The sequence below is a fragment of the Paroedura picta genome, chromosome 6, assembly GCF_049243985.1.
Source record: "Paroedura picta isolate Pp20150507F chromosome 6, Ppicta_v3.0, whole genome shotgun sequence".
Taxonomy (NCBI): domain Eukaryota; kingdom Metazoa; phylum Chordata; class Lepidosauria; order Squamata; family Gekkonidae; genus Paroedura; species Paroedura picta.
In genome coordinates this window covers 15,635,514-15,652,716 of record NC_135374.1, presented here as the reverse complement: position 1 = coordinate 15,652,716, position 17,203 = coordinate 15,635,514, and the positions used below count along the sequence as shown (strand labels likewise).

Genomic DNA, 17,203 nt, shown 5'->3' with positions numbered 1-17,203 from the left:
TTGTTTGGTGTATAAATCATATAATTTCCGGGCAATCAGAACAGGCTCCTAGGTATATTTTTCCCCGTTTTCAAATACTTCTTCAATGATCTGATGACGAACCAACACGTGCCCCATGTAGGAATAATATTGCCTCAAGATAGAGAGCTTAAAGCTGAGAGATACGTTATAATTTACTGTTAAATGGATTACAGACTCTGCAGCGGCAATCATTGCTGGCAGGGGGCTCATGGGAATTGTAGTTCATGAACATCTGGAGGACCACCGGTTGACTACACCTGATCTAAGGCATTCTATAGTACTTGTACCATGAGTTGGATCCAAAGGAGGCCTGCCATTGGTGAAAGGACTTACACCCTCCTAGCGCAATTTTCTCACTAAGGTAGTTTCAAGTAAAGGCTTAGGGAAGCACATTAATTGATGTTCCTCCATGACTGAGCAATTCCCAGAACCGAGGGCCTCTTTATCCACAGTTCTATCAGCTTGTAAAGTCATATACGTAGTAAGCATCCTATGCTTAAAACGATAAATTAACGCAAAACAAACAGGAGCAGTATGCAGATAGGTAATTTTAATTTTTAAAAAATATTTCTTACATTCTTGGTGTAAAAAATTACAACACATTATGGTCATAGGAAAAGGCATATTACGCGTTACATATTGGTTATTTACATATGTATGTATATACAGAGTGCAGATCTTACAAAAAAGAAACACCCACAACAAAATAAAGTTCTTTAACATAATTTACTTGTAACACGTTATCAAACACATTTGACTGTTGTATTATTGGATACACATTCCCAGTATTAGAAATACAAAATAATATCTACCCATTTAACTCCAGTACCTACAGAAAACAACCCATTCGACATTAATTTAAACGGAATTCACAGATGTGCAACCAGTTCAGCTTTTCTGGCTTATTCATCTCTCTAATAGTGGACAGAGGTGAGAAACATTCTGAAATATTGACCAAGGCGTGTCTCTCCTTCCAGCAGAACAAACCATCACATTTGGGGGGGGGGGGTGAGAGAAATACTAGAGTGACACAGCATTTAAATAATAGGATGCTGCCACATTCAGGACAAGAATATATTGTAGCTTTGTTTCCAGTGGCTGGAAGGACGTATTATACACCAGGGGTAGTCAACCTGTGGTCCTCCAGATGTCCATGGACTACAATTCCCATGAGCTCCTGCCAGCATTTGCTGGCAGGGGCTCATGGGAATTGTAGTCCATGGACATCTGGAAGACCACAAGTTGACTACCCCTGTTATACACCACCGTTGTTTAGGCAAGGGGACCCAAATCTTCAGTTAGAAAAACAAAAAACCCTTTTCGTCATGCTCTCAAATTAAAATAGAAGTCATTCCATGATAAGGTGAAGTTATATCTGGAGAAAGCACAAATGGTCCAAGCTTGGTAGAGGCCATATGAATATAGAAACAGACTTCTCTGTTCTTATCCCGAGTTGGATGAGTAACTGAGTGGATAAGCAAGGTTCTGCAGCACAAGTCCTTGCTCTAATCCAGCTTTGCAGGAGGAGACCTTGATGGAAACCAGCAACAGGGCCAATCAGATATTCGGAAAGGGGAAGGAGATCTGGATTGAACATGTCCCACAAAACAGATGTTGGACATTACCGTTCCTGTTTTATTGTGGGAAATGACATTTTAGAAGAAGAAGAAGAAGAAGAAGAAGAAGAAGAGTTGGTTCTTATATGCCGCTTTTCCTTACCCGAAGGAGGCTCAAAGTGGCTTACAGTCGCCTTCCCATTCCTCTCCCCACAACAGACACCCTGTGGGGCGGGTGAGGCTGAGAGAGCCCTGATATTACTGAGAAAGAAGAACAATTTTATCAATGCCGTGGCGAGCCCAAGGTCACCCAGCTGGCTGCATGTGGGGGAGCGCAGAATCGAACCTGGCATGCCAGATTAGAAGTCCACACTCCTAACCACTACACTAAACAGGTATATTCTGTTCTTGCACAAGCGAGATTCCAGTCCATAGCACTTTAGAAAACAACACGATTTTCTTTTTTGAGCTTTCAAGAGTCAAAGCTCCCTTCTTTAGGTACTAACAGGAATGGAGATCCCTGAGCCCTGATATCCTTGTCACTCTTAGGTCAGCGACTGTAATGTAAGATTAAAATCTCTTTTGTTTGGGGTGTTTGTTTTTTTTTGTGTTAATTTTTTTAAATTGTCTGGGACAATACACTTTGCGAAAAGTGACAGTTCTCAGAAAAGCTTCAAGTAGAGATTACAGCAAGGGATGGCTTAAGTTGAGTTCATTAAAAAATAAATCTGGACAATAGATGCCCCCCCCCCCACAGTTGGGAGCTGAATACGGACAATCTTATCTCATGACAGATGCTAATTTTCTGCCCATAAGCATTTATCCTCTGCTCTAATGAAGCCGGTTACATTGTGCATTGTACCTTTGTAGGCTGAGGTGCATTGTACCTTTGTAGGCTATCTTTGCAACACCCTTCTGACGGGGATATCAGAGCTTAGGGATTTCCATTCCAACTTATATCTGATGGAGCCTTGACTCTCAGAATCTTATATGCCAAAAACCTTGTAGGTCAAACCTAGTTCCTCTGCTGCAGACTCTACTTTCTGGACTGCTCTCCAGAAACTATTCTTACATGGAGGTTGCTGGAGGTTCCCATTCCTGTTACCGGTCAACTCTGCTCAAACAACATGTTATATTATTAAAGAATGAACTCAGGTTGGGCAACTTGCCAGCAAGAACAAAAGGAAGGTGGACAGAAAAACGCTGCTTATACCATCACCCAATTTTCATTTTTTTTTCCTGCTCAAAATGACTGCCCCCAGCTGCTTTTTCACCTTGCACTGGGAGGCCATGTTGAAGTGACCGGGTTCCCATGGATGCAAAATGGTTTGGAGAGGGCAAGATATGAAGTGGGGGAATGACTCTCGGTCAGGGGTGTCTGGTCTCCCACTACATCTTCCAGCATCTTGGGTCTTTGCCTTTTGGCACCACAGAGGCTGGTGGGAGGACACTGAGTGGGGCATAGGCTGGCATCACATTGGCACGGTGCCATTCCCTTTAGTAAAAGAAGGAAGTGACAACATAAGACTCTCCAGAATTCCAACCCTTCCCCCACAAGATCTAGATTTTGTATATTCTAGAGCAGGAATGGTCAAACTCTGGCTCTCCAGACGTCCATGGACATCTGGAGAGAAACAGTTTGGCTGCCACTGCTCCAAAGCAACCAACGACATCACTTTTCATTTTTTAAACACTGAAAGTGATTTCATTGGGTTGACACGACACCAGTGTGCTACATCCCACCCCCCATGTGTTCCCCGGGAATTACTGGTTGTGGCCCACCAGACCTACCCTCAGCCTATCCAGGTTGAATTTGTTTTCAAATAAAAAATGCAGAGGAATTAAATGAAAACCCTGCCACATTCCACCGGGCACCAATTAATGTTTTTCTAATAAAGTCTTGTGCAAGCAGGCTGGCTGGCGTTCACAGTACTAACAGGTCCAGGGCATGCTCAATTGTCCGGAGTTACGTATTTGAGATAGGGGATAGTAAGAGATCTTACATTCTGAGATATACTTGAACATCTCTTCTATGTAATTTGTTGTGACCCGGCTCAACATTTTAGAACTGGTAGCTTATTAAAAATGTATCCTCCATGCTTTCCAAAGCACAGTTGCTACCCATTATAGCACTGTATTTTCCCAGTCACCTCAGACAAGAGTATGGATCCTACTGGCCCAAGGTCCATAATAAGTTTTTTGGTTGGTGGGAGGAAGATTTCAACAAAGTCCAGACTCCCTGTACCTCAGTACTCCTAGGCTGTCCTTTGGGACACCAAACGGTAACATATGTATCTACGGCAATGAATTTTCTGGTGCCGAATCCAAACGACAAAGCTGTTTACGGTGACTTTGCCAGAATCGTCATAAATAAGATAAATAAGCCTCATGATTACTCAGGTCACTAACAAAGTCACGTGACAGAACTACAGTTTCCATGTGGGTAGATAATCGCAAGATGGCCGCCGTTTAATGCCAGTGAGCTGGGTGTTCTCGAGCGCCATTGCCCCACGCAATTAGCTACGTATCCTACAATTAAAGGTAAACATAAAAAATAAGTCTCTAAAGATGAAAGCAAAAGAATATGGAAATCCAATGAAAAAAAATAGCATCCTGTTGTTGCTAATAGGCTTCATTGTACAAATACAGGGAATTACAAAGTGTGCTGATTTACTTGTTTTTCATATGCACATGGGCTTGGGCTCGCTGACTCTGAACATACCACTTTGTTCCGCTGATGGTGAAATCTTCCATGGGTGGAAGAGATTCTTTATGATGGTTCCAAGCTCTGCTATCAGTGGGGAAAAGGAGTAAGATCTAAGCCAATGACTCCCTTTTGTTGTATGCCGATAAATGTCTTCTGATTCTGACTCCCTTTTTTGCTAATCTTTCCAAACATAAGAAGAGCCCTGCTGGAGAAGGCCCAAACATTTCCTCTGGAAGTCCACAGACCTTGAAGGCCTTCTCCTGATGTTGACTCCGGCACTGGTATTTGGAGGATGATTGCCTCTAAAAATGGAGTTTCCTTTTAGTCACCGTGCCTAGTAGACAGATAGACCTATCCTCCGTGAAACTGTCTAATCCACTTTCAAAGCTGTTTATTTCTGTGGCCATCCCTCCAACCTCTGGCGGCCAATTCCACCTTCTAATCACTCACTGTGTAAATATGTACTTTTGTCTGTCGTGGAGCTACAGCCAATAAGCCTCACTGAATGTCCTCCAGTTCTAGCATTCGGGGCAAGGGGGAAAAAGTTCTATCCACTTTCTCTATCTTGTGCATACTTTATAACCCTCTATCATGTCTCGGACTCTTCAGCCCTTCCTCATAGGGAAGGTCCTTCAATGTGCTCATCATCGTGGTTGCCCTCCTCTGTACTTTATCCAGCTCTGTCATTGTCCTCTTTGAGATAAGGTGAGCAGAACTGAAGAAGAAGAAGAGTTGGTTCTTATATGCCGCTTTTCCCTACCCGAAGGAGGCTCAAAGCGGCTTACAGTCGCCTTCCCATTCCTCTCCCCACAACAAACACCCTGTGGGGTGGGTGAGGCTGAGAGAGCCCTGATATCACTGCTCAGTCAGAACAGTTTTATCAGTGCCGTGGCAAGCCCAAGGTCACCCAGCTGGCTGCATGTGGGGGAGCGCAGAATCGAACCCAGCATGCCAGATTAGAAGTCCGCACTCCTAACCACTACACCAAACTGGCTGATTTGGAATACCAAACTGGGTATTCCAAATGAGGTGACACCATAGATCTATACCAGTGGTTCTCAACCTGGGGGTCGGGACCTCTTTGGGGGGTCGAATGACCCTTTCTCAGGGGTCGTGGCAGGGCAAGCAGCCTGGCCGGGGTGGGGGAGGGGCGCCATCCACACAACAGCCTTGCAGGGTAGATTGAGATAGAGCGTTCATCTGTCTGGAGCAGCGGAAAAGCGCAAGATCGGCATGGTGGGACAAGAGGCAGAACTGAACTGAGAAACCCCAGGGGAAAAAAAAACAATTGATATGCAATCATGAACAATGGATCTTCACACCATTGGTCAGTTTTGGTTTAATTTCTGTGGAAGAACCCTTGCATAGTTTTATGGTTGGGGGTCACCACAACCTGAGGAAGTGTATTAAAGGGCCGTGGCATTAAGAAGGCTGAGAACCACTGGGCTATGCAGAGGCATTACCATGGCAGCTGTTTTCTTCTCAGTCCCTTTCATAATATTCCCTAATGCAGTTTGCCTTTTTCATCACTGCAGCACACTAAATTGACACTTACACTGAGCTATCTACTACAATCCCAGGATCTTTTCTCCCTCTCAACCTCAGACCTTATTAGCCTATTCTAGAAGCCGGGATTTTTTGTTCCAATGTACATCGCTTTGCACTCACAAACACTGAACCTCATTTGCCACATTTCCTCCCATCCAGCCAGCACAGAATAGTAAAGAGTGGCAGCTTGTAATCTAGAGTAGCGGTCCCCAACCTTCTTCTGGTCGGGGACCGCCTCCGGGGGTGGGGGAATGCCAGCGGCCCGGCTCCCGCAGTTGCTCATAAACGTGCATGTCCAATTGCTGGCCACCAGGTGGCGCTAACACGCATGCGCAGAGTTGCCGTGCATGCGCGTTTTGGCCACCAGGGGGTGCAAACGCGCATGCATGGCAGTTCCGTGCGTGCGCGTTTGTGTAGCTGCCGCACCAGCCTCTTTCCCCCCCTCTCGCTGCAGGGGGGGGAGGCAGGCGCAGCTGCTGGCGGCCAGGTATGATGGCCTTTGCGGCCCGTTACCGGGCCGCTGACCGGGGGTTGGGGACCCCTGATCTAGAGAACCAGGTTCAATCCCCCATTCGTCCACTTGCAGCCAGGTGGGTGAATTTGGGCTGGTCGCAGTCCTGTCAGAGCTGTTCTCACAGAGCAGTTTTGTCACAGCTTTCTCACTCCCACCTACCTCACAGGGTGCATGTTGTGGGGAAAGAAGGGGAAATGTGCTTGCAAGCCGCTTTGAAACTCCTTCATGAAAGGAGCCGCTCTAAAACGCCTCTACGAGCTAGCCGGCTCGTGGCGGTTTACAATAATAAAACAATAAAATGTTTTTATTAAATTAGTATGGTTGTTTTAACATCAGGGGTCCTCTGCCCTGAGCCAGCCAGAGAAGGGTGGGATACAAAAAAAAATTGCTATTATTATGTAGAGGAGTGGTTTGCCCCTGCTGTTCAACCACTACTCCCCACTGGCTCTCCAAGAGGAAGGGTTGGGATTTGCTGCACAAACTGCTCCAGTTTGCAATTCCATTATATCTATGTAGCAAGGAGGTGATTTTTACGGTCACAGCCATTAAGCACAACTTTATTACTGGAGAGGAGCTTGAAAAATGAGCCCTGGCAGGTTAGGTTACTTAAGTGGAGGGTTGGAACAAGGGACAAGAACAAGCTGGTACCTTCCAAGCACTTCAGAGATAACTCTGGGTTTTTGCTGAAACTGTCACAAAGACCTCCGCCGTACAAATTGCGGCAAGAACATTTGGCTCTGCAAACAAGCCTAAAGACGCATTGCTGGCAGATAATGTGCTTCACCCAGGGGAGAGGGCTCTTTCGATTACTTGGGCGGATCAGCTCAAAGGAGACTTTATTTCACCATTCTTGGGGGAAAACTAGCAGGTGGCACGGAACGCGGGCTGCTTCAAACAAACCTACATCCTTCCCGCATGGCAAAACGTCCACCGTGCCTTTTCAGCTTTGTCACTGTAACTCTGTACAACTATTCCCTGCCACTGCGGTAAATTTATCACACTTGTAACAAGCCACAGCAGATGCAACAGAGCGCCAGTACAGCAAGATTGAGGGTGGCCAGCGGAAGGGTAATCACAATCCCGTCTACCCCAATCATAGAATCATAGAGTTGGAAGGGACCTCATGGGTCATCTACTCCAACCCCCTGCACTCCAAGTTGGTGTAGTGAGGAAAACGATTCTGATCACAATCCGACATCACAACAAATCTGCTTGTTTGTGAAGAGCACAGCCATGGCTTGTCTGCCCTGCTTGCTCTACCCTCCCTCCTCTCCCCCCGCACATGGTATGATCAATTGAGAATGTCCTGATTTCAGAGGCCTTCAATCAAGCCCCAAATTTGCCCTGCCCCTTGACTGCTGGCCCCTGGCCAAATCGTTGCTTGTTTCATCCTTGCAAACTGAGATTCGAAGCCACAGCTTGAACCCACGAACAAACACAGCTTTGTGGCCTGTACCCAACAAAGAAGAAAAACACAGAAGGTAAAAAATTACTCCCCACAAAGGGACCTTTTCGAAACTGTCGCTGCCTTAACAGGCCAACTTCCTAATTTGTAGGGATGATAAAACTGCGAAGATCGTAAAAAGTGAGCTTGAATGGCACTCATCGATTGCACTCAATGACAAAATTCACATTTGGCGGAACCTGCACACAACACCCTGCTACCACTACAAGCACCTGCAGTAAAGGGAGTTCACATTTTTGTTCTGGATTCAGAGGCCTGGGCCTATTCCACACATATAGGATAATGCACTTTCAATGTGCTTTGGCAGGAAATTCAACTTCCAAAGTGCACTGAAAGTGCATTATCTATTGTGTGCAGAATAGGCCCTGGTTTACACAGCCAGCAGAATGTGGTGGGAGATGGGACTGCCGATCAGGGGTGCCTGTCCACTTCAAACACTGCCTGCCAGGGAAAAGTATAGCACATCATATAGAAATGTTCAAGCCCAGCTATTCATTTGACCTAGATTTCTTATTGTAGGTGCTTTTTTAAAAAAGCAATCCAGAAAAGTAATATGAAGTGGTACAGTTCTACCTGAGATTTGCAGCGACCAGTTATTGCCGCTGAGTTCTTCTGCACATGTGGATTAAGCCTGAGTCATGAGAGATAAACAGTGCAACCCTAAACAGATTTCCACCTTTCTAAGTCCACGGAAGTCAATGAGCTTAGAAGGGTATAACTCTATTTAGGGTGGAACTGATTTACAAAAGCTTGCGTGAATTCCTTGCCTCTTGTCTTTTGTATAGGGATTTCTCATATCAATTAAGGTTGCACCGATTCACAAAAATGTGCATGCATTTATTGCCTCTGTCTTTTGTGTAAGGGTTTCACTTATCCATTAAGGTTAACGAGGATGCCTCTTGAAATGGGACCTGATACTTCAAGAAAGCACCCGTAGCATTTTTTCCTTGCTTTGCATTCAACGGAAAATGTTTCAGTAGCCAGGTAAACAAAGGTTCACACGCTCCAAGCAGATGCCGCTTACAGCGGTGCTGAACAAAACTTTCAGAATGTGAAACGCTTTTTGCAAGTCAGCTGTCTAATTGGCAAGAGGAGAATACAAACAGGTTCAAGCCACTTCATGCACCAAACACATCGGCAGGAATAATGTTGGATTTTAATTCCCGTGTCTCTTCAGTTTTCAGATCACTTGCATTTCATGGCCATGCCTGTATTCTTTGGTTTTTGTTCACTCAATTGGTGCCCTGCTCTCATCCATTTCAAGGGGTCCAAGTGCAAAATTAATAACAAAAAAAAAAACACCCAAACATTTTTATTAACGTGGTTGGTCCTCTGATTCAGGAGTACAATGCTTCGGGATAGACAAATTCTATAAATATAATTTATTAATAATTATACCGATAAAACACACGCTAGCAAAGAAGGGGGAAGGTCACTTCGATGTGTCGTGGCATTTCCACTTTTAAAAGTTTCCTTTAAAAACAGAGAGAAAAATCGCAATTTGATTAGCTGGTGTTCAGTGGTAGGGATGCGCCGCCCGGCACATGACACATGTAGATTTTTGCTAATTGTGAGCACTCTGGACGTTTATCAACAGTTCACGAAGTATTTTCACCATAAATCTTTGAAATGGCTTGGACCAACTGAGAAATGATTGCTCAGAAAGGCAGATCTCCCAAATAAGAGTCTTCAATTCCTGGCTGATTTGTCGTCCTTAAAAAACAACGTGGAGCTTTTGGTGACCACCAGTGGAGAAGCCTAGGAAAAGTACCATGGGTTTTGAAAAACGGTAGAAATTAAGAGCAAAGCAAAACACCCTGTTGATTATTTTCCTCAGAGTCTCATCCCCTTGTCAGGAGCTACATTATCTGCCGCTGCAGAAGTCGTTGGAAATCAACCACATGCAGGGGCAAACTGGCAGATCCCCGTATCTGTGTCAGACAGAAAAAAAAAAAATCACAGTGCTTACTGCTTGTTACCATGGATACCATGAAGATACTGCTGCCTGCTAACTATTTACTAGAGGAAGACAACGTAATTCTCTGGAACGAGTCCCGTTTTGCCTTCGTAGGTTGCTTTTAACCATCCTGGTTCCACAGATGGATATACTGCGAAGAAACCGAACAAGAGAGTCGCTTTAGGTTTCGACAGAGCTTTGCACCCCTTTCACATATGTATTTTCATACAACGCCATTTAATTATCCATTAATGTATGTTTCTAGAATTGGGAGCTGTCTCAGGAAGTTCGCATTACAGAATCACAGAATCATAGAGTTTGGAAGGGGACATACAGGCCATCTAGATCAAGGGTAGTCAAACTGCGGCCCTCCAGATGTCCATGGACTACAATTCCCAGAAGCCCCTGCCAGCGAATGCTGGCAGGGGCTTCTGGGAATTGTAGTTCATGGACATCTGGAGGGCCGCAGTTTGACTACCCCTGATCTAGATCAACCCCCTGCTCAACGCAGGATCAGCACTGATTGAAAGCATAGGGAATATTTTAACTGCACATGAGATATGCGTGGGCTCCAGTTTATCTGCTTTAACTACCCGTTTCAGTGCCCTGTTCTAATGATTTTAATAGGTGATCGTTTTGGTATCATATTTACGGCTGCGGCCTGCCTTTGGCCTGACTGTGTTAGAGGAACAGCAGAGAAGATAAATCCTCAAAAGAAACAGTAACAAATATTAGTATATTATAATATTGAATAGAATACACAGAACCTCAGGCTAACCTCTGACCACCAAGAAGGCTATGCTAGGGGGAACATGGGACCTGCAGCTATAAAAGCTGTGGGGACGGGGGGGGGGGGGGGGGTTAAGCAGGGATTCCCAACCAGGTACTATTCTGCACACGTTAGTTAATGCACTTTAGAAGCAGGTTTTCCTGTTCCGCACAGTAAAATCCAGCTGCCAAAACACATTGGAAGTGCATTATCCTATTTGTGCGGAAAGGACCCCAGGCTCCCTGGTGTCCTGGGGCTCCATGAAAGCTCCTTAGGAGCTCCCTGGGCTTTCCCCTAAAGCCTGCCTTAATAGACTTGACCACACTTCCAGCCCGGTTCCAGAGCTCCCCAAAGCTACGAGCCTTTGGGAATGTCAGAATATAAATCCCTGGATGGACAGGCAGGCAGGCAGGCAGACGGAGTGACTGACTGACTGATTTCTGGGGCTGCTCCATGGTCAAAAGTCTGAAAAAAAGTTGGGGTATAATACAGCTGGCTGGATCCGACGCACTACCGTGGTGGAAAATGCCATCAAGCGGCAGTCAGCTTATGTCAACCTCATAGTGCTTTCAAGGCAGGAGAGGCTCAGAGGTGGTTTGCCACTGCCTGCCTCATCGAAGCTACCCTGGACTTCCCTGGTGGTCTCCCATCCAAATACTAACCAGGACTGACCCTGTGTAGCCTCTGAGACCTGATGAGATCGGGCTAGCCTGGGCTATCCAGGTCAGGGTAACCCATTATAAAATATCTGTTCCACATAGTATATTTCTTTTAAGGGCTTGGAAGAGAAGCGTGTCTCATGGCTGAGTGCCTCGTCCTCCAACCGGCTTGCCTGTCTGTCCAGCGGCCAGCCAATTACCTTCTTTCCCTCACCCCTGACCACCCCCTCCTCCTTCTGCTTCCCTCTGAGGCTCGGAGGCTGCAGTCCTCTGCTGCATGAGAGCTTCCCCTGCCAGTGAGTTCCCTTACAGCTGCCTGCAGCCTTTCCAGGTCCTGGGGGGAGGCCATCCACAGATCTATTCCACTCCGCCCCCCCCTCATCCAACATCTGTTGCATTCCTGAATGCAAAGGGCTTGGCCCCTAGTCTAATTATAATATTTATTAAATGGCCACAAAATGACTCCATTATCACCCTCAAACAAATAAGGAACGCTGCCCCTTACCATTGGAAAATATTGCCCCCTGTGGGAAAGAGAGTTCGTGGCTGTGCTCAGCTTTGCAGGAATACATTGCCTTGGCTTGCCTGAAAGAAAGCAGAGTTGATGGTGTTTCTGTTCAAAAGAAATGCAGGACGTACAAGAGGAAGAGAAGCCTGTGCTGAGAAGTTCATTAGGTGAAGTCGACAGGCTGACAGAGAAGACACTCTGCTTATGCCTTGACCACCCATGCCCGGCCCCCTGGCACACACTCGCTAGGTGAGGGGTCAGCATCCATCATGCCGAATGCTAAGCCGTGTTCTCCTCATCAAAGCTGGCTCTGGGTCCATTCCGCACACATTCGATAGCGCACTTTCTATATGCTTCCACAGCTGGATTTTCCTGAGAGCCAGCGTGGTGTAGTGGTTAAGAGCAGCAGACTCTGATCTGGAGATTTGAGGAATGGATTCCCCATTCCTTTGCACACAGTCAGCTGGCTGACATTGGGCCAGTCACAGTTCTGTTAGGGCTGTTCTCACAGAGCTCTCTCAGCCTCACCTACCTCCCAGGGTGTCTGTTGTAGGGAGAGGAAGGGAAAGGTGTTCAGGATTCCTTTGGGTAGTGAAAAGCGGGGCATAACCCCCCCCCCCCAGAAGTTCTTAAGTACACTGAAAGGTTTTTCGCTTGCCACCTTTTAGCAGTAATAGTATGTAACAAAGGGTATTATGGGTTTTTTATTGTAATTTATCTTTTTATTATTGTAAACTGCCACGAGCCCAATTGGGAACACCGGTATAGAAATCAAAGTATGTATAAATGAATGAATGAATGAATGAATGAATGAATGAATGAATGAATGAATGAATGAATGAAGGAAGGAAGGAAGGAAGGAAGGAAGGAACTAATGATCCAACATACGTGCAATGGGCACTGGTTTCAAACCTTTATTTATTTTTTATTTATTTAACCTTCAGTTTTCAGGCTGCCCCTCTCCTCCTGGTCTTGGGGCGGCTTAAATGACGAATTAGAACCAATACCAGGAGTTTAGGTTTAAAATACAAGTAGATACGTCGTTCCTGCTCTCCACGGAGATAAGATGCTTACAGGTTGGCCAGGTTATGGCTAACATCAGTGCCAACCTAGCTGTCAAGGCTGCCAGGAGGAATTCACACTAGGGATGTGCAGCTGTCTGGTCCACTCCGGATCCCTCAGCTCTGACTAAATGGTGAACAGCATTACATCAGTACTAGTCCACACTGGATTCGCCATTTCTTTTGCTGCTCCCTACCAACACCCCTTTCTGCAACTGCAACATTCATCTTTACAGAACTTTTCTTTTGTCTTTGAGAGAATCTTTACGTCTCTGATGTCGGTATCACAGTGGTAACCATGACTTAGATGCAAATATCCTAAATACAATAACATCCTTGCCTAAGCACAGGCTCAAATCCCACTCAGCAGGAAAAGATCACCAACAGAGGAAGGGGGGACTCGGGCGAGAGACATTGTCTTCCAGTCTCACCTAACCTCATTGAGTTGTTATGAGGATAAAAAATGGATAACCACACACATGCTGATCTTGCATTCTTGGAAACAGCTAAATGTTGTTCTTTGTCGTTCTGGGACACCCCCCCCCTCCCGAGATCAAATGACCAGATGAAGTCGGGACTGGTGGTCCCCCTTGGGGAACCTTGCAGGCTGGGTAGCCCCGGATTTCCATGAGGCCACCAAAAGAGATGGATTACCCAGAGGCACCCTCACTAGGGAGGCGTGGCCAGACACACTTTCCAGGGTGGCTCAAGCCTTCAGCTCCAGCTGTTGCTGGGACTTTGAAGGTGAAATTGGGGCATCGGAACCGGCTGGGTAGAGACTGAGAGGGCTGGCCCACTTATTTGGGAATGCATGACGAGCTGTAGTGAAGCACAGATTCCAGGTGGCCGGTCGAGGAGAGCTGGGTTGGCACAATGTCCTGCAGAGCCAGGTGTTCTGAATCACGGCTCCAGAGAATGGTGAGATTAAGGAAGGAGTTTTGGCACAGCTGAGACTTTCAGAGGGCTTACTTACCTGGGTGGGGAAGAATGGACTCCTGCCTGCAGCTCAGCCTAGTCCAACCTCCTGGGCTACACGTCACCAAGTTGAAAAACTCTTATTTATTACTAGAAGCAAGGCCTGTTGCACCCAAGAATACAATGGGTGCTAGGACATACAACCGGCCCTGTGACCTTCCTGGGCTTTGGCCCCTGCCCCAGCCCCAGCCCCCCACTCCTCGCTCGAGCTTGAGATCCAGCATGGTGAAGTGGTTAAATAGCCCCAGACTCTAATCTCCTCCCATGCAAGATGGGCTTGATTGCTGCCCCCCTCCATATGCAGACAACTAGGTTCAGAAAGAAAGAAAGAAAGAAAGAAAGAAAGCAAGGAAGGAAGAAAGAAAGAAGGGAAGGAAGGAAGAAAGAAAGGAAGGGAGGAAGAAAGGAAGAAAGGAAGAAAGAAAGGAAGAAAGAAAGAAAGAAAGAAAGAAAGAAAGAAGGGAAGGGAAGGGAAGGGAAGGGAAGGGAAGGGAAGGAAGGAAGGAAGGAAGGAAGAAGGGAAGGAAGGAAGGAAGGAAGAAAGAAAGAAAGAAAGAAAGAAAGAAAGAAAGAAAGAAAGAAAGAAAGAAAGAAAGAAAGGAAGGAAGGAAGGAAGGAAGGAAGGAAGGAAGGAAGGAAGGAAGGAAGGAAGGAAGGAAGGAAGGAAGGAAGGAAGAAAGAAAGAAAGAAAGAAAGAAAGAAAGAAAGAAAGAAAGAAAGGAAGGAAGGAAGGAAGGAAGGAAGGAAGGAAGGAAGGAAGGAAGGAAGAAGGGAAGGAAGGAAGGAAGGAAGGAAGGAAGAAAGAAAGAAAGAAAGAAAGAAAGGAAGGAAGGAAGGAAGGAAGGAAGGAAGGAAGGAAGGAAGGAAGAAAGAAAGAAAGAAAGAAAGAAAGAAAGAAAGAAAGAAAGAAAGAAAGAAAGAAAGAAAGAAAGAAAGAAAGAAGAGGGAGGGAGGCAGGGAGGCTGCCTCCTTCGTTCCCCGTTCTTCATGTCTCCCAAAGGCCAGGCTGGGTGGGGAAAGCCATGGGGGGTGCCTCTTTCCCACCCATCCCCATCTCCCAAAGGGCAAGCTGTGCAGTGAAGGCTGTGCTCTCATTCATTCAACGCAGCCAGTAAAAGACAGTGTGAAAGTAACAGTGCCAGTCTTTTCAGAGCCCTAAAGGAGATCTTCATTTTCTTTTGACTACGACACACACTCAGACCCCTTCAGCACACAGAAGAGGGTTACAGAAATGGCACCTAAGGAGCAGCCCGCTGGGCCTGCACACTAGCAAGCTGCCCCCCCTGCCTTTCTCCCCACAACTCTTTACTGTGTAATTCAGGGTAGTCAAACTATGATCTCCCCATTTAACACTCACCCCCACTTTTGAAGTAGGTTAGACTCAGATGTAGTAATGGACCCAGTATGAAATTTATGAATGTCATGGATGAGTGGGAGAATTTGAACTCATGTCAGTGGTCCAAGGTGCTCAACTAAGGTACACTGTATAGTACCATAACAATATAGCTGAATGATCAAGTTTATTCCTTCCAAAATGTAAAACAAAAAACAAACAAACAGCTATGAACCTTTAAGGTCCCCACTGTTTTTATTTAAAAGAGAAACAGTGTAATGAACAAAGAACTACAATTAGATTGCCAAGAACAAAGCAAATACCTCTGAGATTAAAAGAAAGGGAAAGGGGGGAAAGCAGAACTGTCTTCAGACTGAGCAAAGCACAGTCTGGCATGGCAGGTGTTGCAATTATCACAAAGGTGGCTCTCCACCCTGCTGCAGGGCACTCTGTACAAAGGATAGTTCAGTCACAGATCGCCTCCTCCTTCCTGCTGGCCTCTCATTTGCCTGGCCCTTTGTTACTGATCTGCGCATCTACAAAGGCCCTGTCTGAATTTCTGTTAACCCTGCCCACCTTGCTTGCTTTGTCAGCAAAAAAACCCCAAAACAACAACAACAACAACAACAAAAGCCACACGTCCTTTTGTCAGACAGATTCTTCCCTCAAATTAGTGTGACAGCAAAGTGGAGATGAGATTAAAGATTGGGAGGAAAGGGGGGAAAACAAAGTTGCACTTACTTATGACTCTTGTTCATTGTGTGTCTTCTGTGCAGGGACACATGGGACTATGTATGAGCAGGACTAAGAATGAAGAAGCCATTACAGCTAAGAGCCTCCTGAGGGTGCTGTGCATGGGAGCCAGAATGTTTGCTGCCATCTAGGGACCACATGCTCCTATGTAGCAGTAGCCCCAATCTCAGTATCTCTAGGTGCTGAAACCAGAGTATGCAGCAGGGCAGGAGGGAGGGTATGCGTGCCTGCACAGAAGTTACATGGCGGCAAAAGAGGAACGGATGGTGAGAACACTGCTGAGTGGGAGCATGTAGTTCCTGGGCAGGAACAAACTTTCTGGTTCTAGTGAAGTCCCCCGTGAGCTCTTAGCTGTAAAGGCCTCTTCAGTGGTAGGCCTGCTCGTATGCAGTTCTCATGTGTGTCTGCACAGAAGATTGATGATGAAGAAAGGAAAATGCACAAAGTCTGTAGGATTATGATTTTCATTTCAACAAACGTAGATAACTAAAGAAATTATAATTAAATTAAGTTTCTATCTGCATACATTCAGAATAGCACATACTGGGAACAAAAGAAGAGAGGCTAATCGCTTACGTTTCAGTCCCTTGAAAGCATTCCAAGGCAACTGGTTGACCATTGTTGGCCATTCTCAACCTTTCTAGCAATTCATGACATCATATGTGACAAAAAAGGTTTTTCATTGGTTCAGTTACCAGGGCCCCCCGTAAACCCTTTTGGTTCCCTTCTTACATATTTCAGTCTGTGGCCCCCTTCAAATGTGCCACGGTTGTCCTAGTTGACCCTTTTAACTAGAAATGTTCAGTATCAGACCTGTGTCCTTCTGTTTGCATAGCAGGTACTCTATCCCTGAGCCAGGGCTCTCACCTTCAACATACCGTAAGTCTCCTAAATTTCCCTATTGCAGAGTGATGTAGATTATGTTAACCAGGAGATTACACTGGTCTGCATTCTAAGATGCAGGTCCATTCCCTCCCATTATCCTGTGTTGCAGACAATTGCTCCACAGCTTGCATTAAACATAATATACAGAGTCCTGACCTTAAGCTTGCAGCCTCTTAAAGCATTTATATTAACCCTCTAGGGCCTGAGCAGAACCTCTGCTTACATTAAATCAAAGATTTGTAGTCCTCATGACTGCAGAGCCAGCATTGTGTAGTGGTTAAGAGTGGTGGCCTCTAATTTGGAGAACCAGATTTGGTTCCCCACTCCTCCTCCACATGCAGCCAGCTGAGTGACCTTGGGAGTCACAGTTCTGTCAGAGCTTTCTGAGCCCCACCTACCTCACAGGGTGCCTGGTGTGGGGAGAGGAAGGGAAAGGGGCTGTAAGCTGCTTTGTGATTCCTTTGGGTAGTGAAAAGTGGAGTATAAACACCA

General features: G+C 45.9%; 1 protein-coding gene across 4 annotated transcripts in view; it reads right to left on the bottom strand.

Annotated features, from left to right (window-relative positions):
- Positions 1-1,451: 1,451 nt before the first annotated feature.
- Positions 1,452-17,203, bottom strand: part of ARHGAP42 (Rho GTPase activating protein 42) — a 202,307-nt gene continuing 186,555 nt past the window's right edge. For 2 of the 4 annotated variants that reach the window (XM_077341501.1, XM_077341502.1), the window contains exons 23-24: positions 11,702-11,781; positions 9,108-9,919 (exon numbers count right to left, since the gene is read on the bottom strand). In XM_077341501.1, coding sequence (XP_077197616.1) covers positions 9,831-9,919; positions 11,702-11,781 — 169 coding nt within the window. In that variant the 3' untranslated portion in view covers positions 9,108-9,830. Of the gene's footprint in view, positions 4,107-9,107; positions 9,920-11,701; positions 11,782-17,203 lie in introns of those variants that run through there. The other 2 variants (XR_013231712.1, XR_013231711.1) reach the window with 2 other exon arrangements.